The sequence below is a fragment of the Falco peregrinus genome, chromosome 5 (genome assembly GCF_023634155.1).
Source record: "Falco peregrinus isolate bFalPer1 chromosome 5, bFalPer1.pri, whole genome shotgun sequence".
In the NCBI taxonomy this organism is placed as follows: domain Eukaryota; kingdom Metazoa; phylum Chordata; class Aves; order Falconiformes; family Falconidae; genus Falco; species Falco peregrinus.
Genome location: NC_073725.1, coordinates 84883482 through 84895832, shown reverse-complemented (window position 1 = coordinate 84895832; position 12351 = coordinate 84883482). Strand labels below are relative to the sequence as shown.

The 12351-nt window shown below is 50.6% G+C and overlaps 1 protein-coding gene across 1 annotated transcript; it reads left to right on the top strand.

The window, feature by feature from the left end:
- The first annotated feature begins 568 nt into the window (after positions 1-568).
- On the top strand, positions 569-4316 carry LOC101916563 (galanin receptor type 1-like). Its single transcript, XM_005229093.4, has one exon. The coding sequence runs from the start codon at positions 569-571 to the stop codon at positions 1895-1897; it is 1329 nt and encodes a 442-aa protein (XP_005229150.2). The 3' UTR covers positions 1898-4316.
- Positions 4317-12351: the final 8035 nt, after the last annotated feature.

Genomic DNA, 12351 nt, shown 5'->3' with positions numbered 1-12351 from the left:
CCGAGCCCGGCGGAGCCGCCCGCGGGAGGAGCCCGGTCCGGCGCTGCCCGCCTCCGCCCGGTGAGTGCCGCCGCGCCGCGGGGCCGGGGGGGGACCGAGGGACCGGGGGTCGGGGGAGGCGGGACCGGGGGGCTGGGGGCAGTCCGGGACCGGGGGGCTGGGGGCAGCCCGCCACCGGGGGCCGGCAGCGCTGCCGCGGAGCGCGCAACTTTCCCGGAAGGGAGGGGAGTCGCGGCGGGCCGCGGCCGGGGACGCTCCCCGGGGTTCGAGGGGGTCGTGGTCCCCTTCCCCTTCCCCTTCTCCCCCCGTCTCCCCGGGGCTGGGCACGGAGCCCGGGCCGCTGCGCCGCCTGCCCGGCCGGTGCCCGCGGAGCCGCCCCCCCGCGGCGCTCCCCGCCTCGCAACTAAGTTGCCGAGGAGCCATTCGCGGCCCGGCACCGTGCGGGGGGCCACGGCTGGCGGCCGGCGCTCAGCCCCCCTCTGCACCCTCTTTTGCAGGCGCGGCTGCTCCAGCTGAAGAGCTGACGGGGCTCTGCCCCGTTCCCCGGCGTGCCCGGGGGGGCTCAGCCATGAATTCCTCCCCCCCCGCCCCCGAGCCCCCCCCCGGCCCTCTGCAGCTCTGGCAGGAGGAGAACCAGACCCAAGGCGGGCTCTGGAACGGGAGCCAGGAGCTGGGTTGGGAAGAGCTGGAGAAGATGCTCTTCCTCTTCGTGAAGGAGCCCGTCACCATCAGCCTCACGGCGATGTACCTGGTGTCTTTTGTGGTGGGCTTCGTGGGCAACATCATGTCCATCAGGGTGCTCACCCGCAAGCGCCGGAGTCGGGTACCCAGCCTGAGCGCCACCCGCAGCCTCCTCCTCAACCTGGCGGTGTGCGACCTCATGGTGGTGTGCATCTGCATGCCCATCACCGTGGGCAACCTTATCTACAAAGCCTGGGTGTACGGGGATTTCCTCTGCCGGGCAGTGCCCTTCATCCAGGCTGTTTCTGTCTCCGCCAGTGTCCTCAGCCTGACCGTCATCAGCGTGAACCGGTACTACAGCGTGCACAACCCACTCAACGCCCGGTCTTTCTTCACCCAGAAGAGGATCCTCAGCACCATCCTGGTGGTGTGGTTGTTGTCCTCGGGGATATGCATGCCCCTCATCTTCATGAACAAACGGGATGAGATTGGGGTGGTGGAGGGCTTGCCTCTGGTGTTCTCCATCTGCAGGGAGATCTGGCCTCAGGAGAGGCTCAAGCAAGCCTACAACTTTCTGCTCTTCTGTGCCCTCTACTGCCTGCCCGTCCTGTTCAACATGGTCATCTGCTTCCTCACGGTGCGCCGGCTGTGGAGCCGCAGCAGCCGGCTGAAGGAGAGCACTGCCCTCAACCGATCCCTGCCGGCTTCCAGGCTGAAGATCCGGAAGAAGGTCGCGCAGATGGTGGTGGCCTTGGTCCTGCTGTTTGCAATCTCCTGGCTGCCCGTCTACCTGATGGACATCTGGATTGATTTCAACATCCCCAAATCTTTGCAGGATGTGACTCCTTCTCCTTGGATCCTGCAGCTCAGACCTTTTGCCCAGTGGCTTGGCCTAACCAATTCCAGCCTCAACCCTATATGCTATTGCTTTGTTGGGAACCTCTACAGGTCAGCCAAGGAAATGAAGAGCAAATACCACCAAAGAATGGTCTCCCTCTTTAACTTCTCTCTGTCTGAAGGGACAACTCGCTCCTCAGCCCCAGAGCTGCTGTCTTACCGGAGTTCAATGGAGTCTGCAAGGAAAGGACCCTCCGCCACCCCCACCATGGGCAGGAGATGTCAGGGAGGTCATGGCCGCAAGAACAAGTGTGGACGCTTGAACTCCTGCCAGCACCCACCTCTGAACACTGTCTCCAGCGAGAACACTTCCTTGTAATTCTGCTCAGGAAGTGCATCGCATACCCTCATCTGCATTTAATGACTCTTTAGAGGTCTTTCCAAACCGGCTATTTTAATGATGGAAAAAAACTTTCTTCTAATCTCTCCCATCACCAGTTCCAAAATACCAAGACAGGGAAAGAAGCAAGTAACGATGATGTATTCTAACTCAGATCAAGTCTTAAGACAAATGATTTTTACTGGGGACAACTAGATGTGTAGCCTGTTGCCCAGTCAACAGTCACATAATTAGATAGATCAACTTCCCAACGAGCGAGCCCTCCCCGCAGCTCCGTCTCTGCATGCAGGGATACTGTTTGGATACAGCAACGGTTTGGCGGCTGGCTGCTCACCCTGCGCTGATAAAGAGCAGTAAAAGAGGCACTCTTCGCTCCAAATCCATCAGTTGTAGTTGCAAGCAGTGAAGAAATGCTAGAAACCGCATCATAAAAAGTAATAGCAGTGGCGAATTTCACACACTTTACCACTTGAGATTTCATTGTCTGACCGTATTGTTTCACTCCTCCACACAAATAAATTCTCCTGATGTGAAGAGGCAGTGCCAGAAGTACTAAAGCGACCATCACCATTCCACACGTGGGAATTCAGAAGGAATAATGTGGCCTTGGAGGTGATTTAGGAAATGCAATAGGAAAATATTCTTTGGGCGTCAGCTTGCTTTCTTGCAGCTATGTTCCTGTGGGTAGAATGGAAAGAACCGGGCATCTATTAACATGATTTGCACTTGAAAAACCAACCCTTGTTCAGCTGTGTCTGTACCAAAGTCAATGGCATGTGAAAATAAAAATAGAAAGTGGTTTATAGCTAATAAAATCAGAATCTACTAATGCAATGCTCTTTGTCTGGGAAGGAGAGAATCAAAGTGCTTGCTTTTCCTGAGAACCAGAAGTAGGTTAAAACCTATTTTTTCCATCATCTCCTTTAAAGGAGGCTTTGATAAATAAATGGTATACTTTTATTATGTTAGCATCGAAAGGCACCACTAAAGCTCGAAAATCCTATTGCAATGAGCAAAAGGAGACCTTTCTCCCAAAGATCTAAGTGAAAACACATCAGACCAGGCAACAGGTGGGAGGAAAAAAAAATGCAACAAAGACCCAAAAGGCTGGAATGAAACTAGGGATCAGCCCCTTCCCTGTGCTGGCCCAGTGCTGTGGAGAGGACGGATGCACACCGTCTCCTGGTGCCAGAGGAGCCCGTGCCGTGGCTACCTGTGTACCAGCACCCGCTGCAGCAGGGCTCACTCTCTTAGCATGCCCCAAAAGGAACGCAGCAGCCTTCCTGGGAGAGGATTTAACATTTAATGGAACTCAGGTTTTGATGGCTGGGGGGGGCTTTTTTGTATTACTGAGCAGGGAATGATATTCTGGGGAGTCTAAGTTTCAAATAATATCCTCCTGCCTTCTAGAGAGCTTTTGCTCACAAAAAAATAGAGGCAAAAAATAGCCGTTCAACCCGACAGTATTCCCACCTTTGTAATGATTGTTCAGAAACATTTTCCATTAACAATAATCTGCCTGGAAAACAAAAGATTCCTCCTTAACAAGCAGTGCCATCCACAATTTGTATTCTCTTTTTGTGCGAATGAGAAAGAAATTACAAGTACGCAGATTTACTTTGGGTGAGAAATGGCTTTTATGTGTGCTGGGAGATGAGAACATCTGCATTTTTGCAGTTGATATAGGAGTGTACCTACTGCCTGATCTTTTAGTAGCTGCGGAGAAGAGCCTGTGGAGATTTTATTTCCTCTTTCAAGGCATATTTTCAGGGCTGGCAAAACGTGCCAGGCTGAGGAGCATTAAAAGCTCGCTCTGAATGCCCACTGACTCCAGGTCCTGTGAACAGATGTCCTCCCCCCGGACCAGACGTGACACAATACTGAAACGTCCCTGCATTGCCCAGACCAATGTATTTAGCCCTGCCCTGAATAAACCACAACAAAAGGACTGCAGAGATGCCAGATCAGCTCCATCCCATGTGGTGTCCCGGCTCTGAAATGATGTGAAGGTGCAAGAAATCCACATTTTAAAGTATCCCAGAAGAAATTACTATTTTTTTTCCCTCTCAGTTCATAGCTGATGCCTGGATCCTGCCCTGAGTCTCTGTACCCTCCACGGAGGCAGAAATACCAGGGATGGTGTGTTCTCCTGAACGTGCCTGTGCCTTCCCCTCCTGACGCTGATGCCCCTGCCTTTCTCCAGCCCCACAGCACTCCTGACCACCGAGATACACGGTGGCAAGGGCCACTCCCACCAGGCAAGGTCGCCTCCTCTTCACACTTTTAGATGTATTTTCCAGTTTCATTCAGTGTTGCTGTTTTCCTGTAATAAAGACAAATTGCTCATTTCAGCTCCTCTCTGTCTCCCTCGGTCGCTCTCCCCCGTGCGCCACCTGCTTCTCCACTGTCTCTACAGCGAAATCCCTCCCTGCTTCCCACCGTTATCACTCTTTGCCTGTGAATTCCCCTCACCCCAACGACCCATTCATGTCTTCACTCGTCTGATGAAAAATCCCTTCCTGTCCCACTGATCTGAACGGCTCCTTTTGTGCTGCAGACACCTGTTTGCTATGGAGAATGCTGATTTATTTTGCAAGGCTTACCCGACGGCTGCCAGGTAGTAACGAATTTTGGTCACTATCACCCAAGGGTAAATGAAAAGCAGTGACGTCAATGTGAAAGCCACATAGCATCCTGCAAGCCGCCTGGGCTCTGGCAGTGATTTTATTAACCTGAACAGGTCTGTGTAATGCAGCAGTGCCTGGGTGACTCACGCTGGCTCCCAGTGAGATGAAACCTCAGCATCTGAGAAAGTGGCTTTTTTCCCCTCCTAGCTGATAAAGAATGTCTTTGTATTTAGGGCCGAGAAGAGATCTGGGGGTCCCCTGGGCCACACAGGCTCCTTGTTTCGGATGGCAGGTACTTTGATAGGTATTCAGGGGACTCCTGACCACTGCAGGAATCAGGAGCAGACATGGCTCTGGCTGGTGAATGCAGATCGTTTCCTCAAAGGAGCTCAAGCCAAACGTCTCACACTTGGTGTGTGGTTGAGGATATGTGTTTCTCTTTAAATGCGCCCAGGCAGACTGGAAATGGGAATTTTAGATGTCTCTAGGACGACGTTTTCACACAGCAATGCTGCTAATGCATCTCAGTCCCACTCCTTCCCCCACGGGTCTTTCTTCTCTGCTTTACCATTCAAATAAACACAGGCAATTTATAATATTACCAAAATAGGATGTTTAAAACACCTTTACTTAGAATCACAGAACCATTTAGGTTAGAAAAGACCTTCAAGACCATTGAGTCCAACCGTTAACCCAGCACTGCCAAGGCCACCACTAAACCATGTCCCTAAGTGCCACATCTACACGTCTTTTAAATACCTCCAGGGATGGTGACTCAACCCCTTCCCTGGGCAGCCTCTTCCAATGCTTGACAGCCCTTTACAGAGAGTTGCTGTTCAGTAACTTTCCCTGGGAATATTCCATGATCTGCTCTTGTACTGTCAGTATTGTCTCAAAGATGCTACAGGTTTATTTTCTGCCTGTGAACTGCTGAAGAGATGAAAAAAAGAGATAATCTTTTGTATGAGGTATCATAGAGTTACATACATTCACGACTCGTACGTAGCCCTCATATGGAGAATGATGAATCACTTTTTCTTTTAATAAAATACTCAAGGGAAGGCAGTGAAATGATTAGACAGCATGTGTAAGGACAAGGCAGCACCTTTTCTCACACTGCGGCAGCCGCTGAGCTCACAGGCAGAGGAGGCGGTGCGGGCTGAAAACAATAAAAAGAGTTCAAGAGGAGACGGAACTGTTCACAGCAGAAAGGGCTACCGGAGGCTATTAAAAACAATGATGCCAAATTCTGGCTTAGAGGTTGCTGTGTATTCAACCTATAACCGCCGTCTTGCTCCTTCCCAGGACACATGTTACCAGCCACCATTGGGTGCAGGACGCTGGGCTGAGCATTGTTTGGTCTATTCAGTACCCTTGTTCTTACATTCCCATGCAAAAAACCCTCCACACTAGCCTGAGTCCTGTTTTAAAGAGTAGGGGGAGATCAGGGGATGATTTCAGACCTGGCATAGTTTGATCAACAGTAAAACTTTGCAGGACACAGCCATCTGGAGGTAGGACACACTAATGCTGACACAGCGCAGGCTGAGAAATGCTCACTCAGTCACTTGCAGAGCGCGAGCTGAGGAGTCCCAGGGGACATGCCTGGTGCCCCTCCGGTGCAACACAACAGAAACAGCAGATCCATCCGTCTTCTAATATTCATCAGCCCTCTGGGTAGACCAGCACCTTCACTGCCACAACCCTGAGCATCCCAGAAAGGAGAATGTCCTCCAAAGCAAAATTCCTGCCTGTTGGTGCTTTACATATTATATTTATTGATGCTGGGATTCAAACTAGGATGGAAGCTGGCTGGTGAATTATCTACAACACCAGCATCCCCCAGCATGGTTCCTGTGTCTCCTCCTGTATCCCCCCACCACAGCATAGCCCATACACAAACATCTCAGCTCTCCTGACTTGAAATATCAAAAAGAACAGGGAGAGCACAGGAGCTGCCTAGGTTTCCAGTGCGTTGTGATGACCTTCTTGTAAAGAGCCAGAGAACTATTGGTACAGATTTTCAAGGAATAATCAGCATGGCTCAGTTTACCTTTGTGACTATATTCTGCACGAACATAAAACACCAGCAGCTGCTGGAACAAATAAAAGAGCAGCTGTGGGCAGGTGCAAGAGATTGCTGGAGCCACTAGGAAAGCCAGCCAGCAGGGAAGTACTGCTCGCCTGACACGTACCGGGGTTGTATAAAACTCTCCCAAACTTTCTGCAAAGGAATGACTGCTGGTTAAGTCGGCCCCAGGCACACAGGAATTGCAGTAGTTGCTTCCTCTCCCTGCTAAACATCCTTAGGCAAAGTCCCAGGACTCAGAACTGACACAGCACAGCTGCAGAGTCAGCGCAGTCTCATGCGACTGCCCAGCCCCAAGCCTCTCTGCCAGCCCGCGATGGAGGCTCCGGCTGTCCCCATTTAAGGATTTGTTTCACTCTTAGCTTGAAACAACCAGGAAAACTGTGTCTGGGGCAGAGGAGGAGCCACATTAGGGCGAGTGCCTGATCTGGAGTGGGAGGGGTGCTGCTTTCTACCTTAGAAGGGTTCCCACTCATCAAAGGTTGTGAGGCTGTCATATAATCCAATTCTTTCCTTAATATTTTATTAAAATAATAATTTTTAAATATTTCAGCAATAAAGATAGATGCGGCACTTGCAGAGAACATTTTTTCCAAGTGAGGAATCTACACCAGAGTATTCCTGTTTGGTGTCTCTTGCTGATTGCAAGAAAGCCCCTGAAGAACTCGGTGCCTGGAACACACCAGCTCAGCACTGCCAGCACAGGGGGCACCATGTGACTGCCCCCACCGTGTGGGGAAGGGGACGCGTCATGGAGCTGCAATGTCACCTTTGATTTAAAATGTTTTCCCTGCCCGGCCTTTTCCCTCTTACCTCATTGCACCCTAAGACAGCTGGTTTATGTTGCAAACTGGGGTGGGGAAATCACCTGAGGAGACATTATTTTTAAAAATACATATGAAATATTTCTGCCCCTGAAAGATTCAGGCATTAACAGCTTGTCCCCATATGCCTTACCCCATCTCTCTGAGTTTTATGATAACAGAGAGCTACCGTGGAGCACAAAATGCTGTGTGCACTGTAGGATAAAATTACCAAACTTTAATCACTCCTTAATCAGGCAGGCGTTTCCCAGCCGCAGCACTCTGCCAGGCTCTTGGGGTCTGATCCATCTGCCTGGCAGCTCAGCCTTCCCCTGCCCCTGCAGGAGGTGGCTCTTGGTACCTGGCCAAGCCAAGGCTCTCAGCTCCGCACCTCCAAACACCAAGGACCACATTCTCAAGCAGAGCCTCCGGGGAGGCTTCCTCAGCTGGCTCCTGTGCTCCATGAAACAGGCTTAGCCACAGCCTGGAGATGCGTTGCACTTGGCTGGGGAGGTTGGACTATTCTCATTTCTAATCACCGCAGGGAGGCTGAGCTCGTGAGGACCTGCCGATCACCAGCTGGCGATGCTCCAGCATCTCTGGGCAGCTGCACGGGCATGCTGCTGCCCCAAGTGCTGCATAGGCTTTGCCTTTCTTCATTTTCCACTCAAGGTGTTTTCAGTCAGCCCCTGCCCTCCTCTCCTCAGCTATTCATCACGAGAACGGAGCTGATGAATTAAAGAGCTGTATGAATGGGTCTTTAGGCAAGAGGTATCCCGTTACGTGGTGCTCACAAGTCATGAGCTGCTATTTCTTGGTGTGAAGAAGGAAAAGGTGGCAAAAAATACAGGAATTAAGCTGAAAAAAAGGGGAACGAAAGAAAATCCAGACGGGGAAATAAAACCGTCTTAAGGCAATTACTGGGGAAGAAATAGAGCTGCCAAGGATGCTAAAGCTCTCTCACACCTGCTAATCTCTTCTGATAAAGGTCTGAGTGGTTAAACTAATAAGGCTATTAAATTTGCAGTAATCATTAGCAGAGGCAGCCCAAGGATCTCACAAAGCCACATGCCTGGAGGAAGAGCGTTTCCAGCATGAATGTGCCCAACCAGCAGCAGGGAAGCAGGACCCGCACCTGAGACGTCAGTGTGACTGCTGAGCGGCTGTGGCTCCGTAACCTCCCTGCCTCCCTCAGCTAGGAACTGAACCTGCGCTTCCTAGGGCTCCATCCAGCACTTCTGCTCTTTCAGACTGTTCATCTGGGCTTTGGGTAGCACAGGAGGAAACAAGAACTTCCTGCACAGCCTCACAGCATGGATGGGGATTTGGAGTGGGCTGACTCAAAGTCTCCACAAAGGCTGGGATGTTCTCCTTCAAAAGCTAATGATGTAACACAGCCTCTGGCCAAAATGCATCAAGAGAACATGCAATGGCAAAAGCATAAAATAAATCCTCCTCCCAAACCCTTGTGGCAGGGTCAAGGCTGTGATCCATTCCTCTAAGTGGGAAAAGAAACAGGCTGGGGTGGGCTGAGCAACCCCGCAAGGTCCATGTAGTGACCCCAGCACTTCGGGGAGGAGGTGCAGGGGCTCATCCATGTGGCAGCATGAAAGGCTGATCAAGAGTCTGTGCAAAAGCATCACTGATGCCATTGCTCCAGCACAGTTCCCAAGTGCCGGCGAGGCGGTGGGGAGCAGGGAAGTGCGCACAGCTTAGCTGCTGCCTGAGAACATGCCGATCCCGCTTCTCTTTCATTCCCGCTCCACCGCTGTTGACTTCGACAGAGTTTCTTCTGATTTATACTAGCAGATTAGAGTGAAGCCCACAGTGAATGAAATACTGTCAAGGTGAGGCTGCTGTCATATCAGCTGCTGTAATTCCATCGACTTAATGGATCTGCTCCTAATTTACAAGTCAGAGCTGGATCTGGCACTACAGGCTGAGTACAAAGGTGTCATTTTTATATAGTCAAATTTATTTCTGAAATAAATACCACATAAGATCTTTACAAGAGGTCTGAGCTGCAATGCATTCATTTTTCTCCCTGCAGAAAGGCGAAATTTTCACTGATGTGTTCAGGTTACCTTCAGGTCTCAAGGTTGGATACTTTCCAGCCATCTGCTCATTCCACATGGGCCCTCAGGGGCCAAAATGGGCAAATGTATCCTCCAGGGAGTCCTCCAGGACTTTGCTGCAAGGGGTATAAATCCCCTTCCCAAGCCTGCCTTTTGCTGGGAACAACACAGCAGCCTGATGATGTGCAGGCTCTTGCAGTGAAAATTAAGATAACAAAGAATAAATAGGTTTCCATCTACATCAGCTTTTCTTGTTTATCTCAGAAATAAAGATCACATATATATAAGCAGAATTCCCAGTTAATAACGGTGTAGGCATATCAAGATTAAAACACCCTGGTCCCTCCAAAATCAGCGAGTACTTGTGTGACCACAAGCTGTGAATGGAAATTCGTAACTTAAGCAATATCACAGGACTGACTGCGGGGGAGTGAGATGGATCTGTGCAGACACACGTCCCAGAAGAACACAGCTATGGCAGCCACGTGTCCGCATCTGCAAGCACAGTGCGGGAAGACTCTGTAGGGTGGGAAAGTCTTTGCTCTCAAGTAAAACAATAAAATACTCTTCTTGATCTCATATTCCTAATTCCCTTCCTGAAGTCCAGGCAGGACAGCCCAGAAGCCAGAAAGCTACCAAAATTGTCATGGAAACAGCAAAGCTTTTCTGCAAGGCACAGTGCCCAAACTGGAAGCCAGAACTCCGAGCAACAAACTACTCACTCTTTCCCCATCTTTCACTCCATCAAGTAAAAAGTGGAACTTGGGAAAACGGGGGGCGGTGATGACTGCTGGGGTCTGGCAGTGGTGACAGAGCAGCTCCCCCTCCTCCACGCCCCTCGCCACGGGAAGCCAAGAGAGCCAGTGCCAGGACACCAGGAAAGCTCCTTGCCCCTGGTTCAGTTGGCTGCAAGGGTACAACGCAACGGGACAGCACGACCTTACGTTCCTTATCCACAGGCTTGAAGCTGTTGAATAAAGCACTAAACCAGACAGGTAACCAGAGGCATTCTGGCTGCCTGCTCTTGTAGCACAGGCGCGTGGCCCAGATCCCACAGCCCCTTCTCATGTCGGCAACTGGAAGTGACAGGAAGGAACCCTCAGGGCACGGCACTTTCTGATGGAGGTCCATGTCCTGCCCTGAGGGAGCAGAGATGTGCTCTGCTAGTGAGAGGAGGACTCAAAAGGAGTGAGAAAGAGAAAAGTGGCGTTTCATTTTAGCTGATAAGCCTGAGAGTATTTGGTCAAGCAGCCTTTGCCCATGGGAAATGCTTTGATAGATGATTGTTGGGCTTTTTCCCAAGTCCTTTCTCAACTGTGAGAAAAGTTAAGCATTATCTTTTTTATTCCTTGGCATGCTGTGCTGGAATAAGAAATCTGCAAATAAAGGAGAGAGATGATGGAATGTAAACCTGAACGAAGAGCTGGACACATACGGAGTTGAAAACAGCTTAGATAGCGGAGCAGCAAGAAAGAAAACAAAGAAAATAACCTTAGATGAGCCCACCTCTGTACCTCCTCTGCTAGGAGGAGCTGCTTCGTGAACCAGAGAGCTGACACAGGGACTACATGCATTTGTCTTATCCTATATGCCTCTCCTCTTAGTATGCGGCGGTCTACTGTCCACCCAGGGGAAAGGGAGGACAACTGACCTTGGCAGTCCCTGCTGTCCCTTCCACGGCCCCACCATGGAAAATGCCAAGAAACTCTCCCCATGCCTCCCTCGTAGCACAACATGAGCTGGGACTCGACTTTCCTCAGTCCTGCCATTCCCGAGGAGATGCTGGGAGCCTGGTCCTGCAGGCTCTACAGCCCAAGGCTTCAGTCCAGGAAAGGACGGGCTGGAGCCGTACAGACTCCATTGCAAGGACTGGGTCCTCAAAGGAAACACTATCTGCACGCATTTGAAAATAAATTATTTAATTTGTCCTTTCTTTGCTCCTATTTTTATTGCTAGCCGTTTAAATTATACAAATGAGGTTTTCGCTTGTCCCGTCCCCAGAGAACCAATGCATTAAACAAAACATTAAAATATACTCATAATCACGGACATTCTCTCATATATATTTATAATCTCTGAATTACTGGCATTAATGCAGAAGTGGTTTCTATGAGCTTATCACTTCTCACTGCTTCTGTATCCAAAGTATACAGCACATGAAAGATAACCACATTGAAACTACCCAGCCATTAACACATCTGCCATCCAGAAACAAATGCAAGGAACAAATTTACAAGGAAAAACCAGTGAAGGAGATAAATACAATTACGGTGATGTGTCTCCACCACTGTCTCATCATTAAGGACAGTGATAAGAGAGTTAAGTGTCATTCCCAAGGCTCTGGCTACTTGGGGGCTGTTTCCAACAGGAGCAGCACTAAGCAGAGAAGAAGAGCAAGGCGAAAAACCCACAGTGACCCAGGGCAAACAGGCTGGCTTGTCACCTGCATGCAGCACAGGAGCTCCCCCAGAAATACTGGAGGGGACAGCCAGTAAAGAAGGCAGGAGGTTAGGCCATATTTTGCATGGTTGCATCCAAACTACTTCCCATTTTCAGAGAGAAACAAGACACCAAGAGCAGCCCTCAGCCACACTGCAGGAGAGGGGGTTAGGAAAGGATGAAGGTGCTCAGTGCTTCTCAGGACCAGCAGATAGAGCTGCCGCGGCCTGCTCCAGCCCCTCCATCACTCTTAAGCTCCTGAAGAGGTGCTCATCCCCGTCTCAGCCACAGTTTGGTGCTGCTTTCACAGACCAAGCTGTGCCCTGGCAAGGCGCGGGTGTCAGGATGCCTGCCCAAGAGCAGGCTGTCTCACAGCCACAAGCAGCTGTGGAGCCTGGGG

Bases quoted from the DNA above. Each gene is read 5' to 3' on its own strand.
- LOC101916563 (XM_005229093.4), top strand. From the start codon at position 569: ATGAATTCCTCCCCCCCCGCCCCCGAGCCCCCCCCCGGCCCTCTGCAG.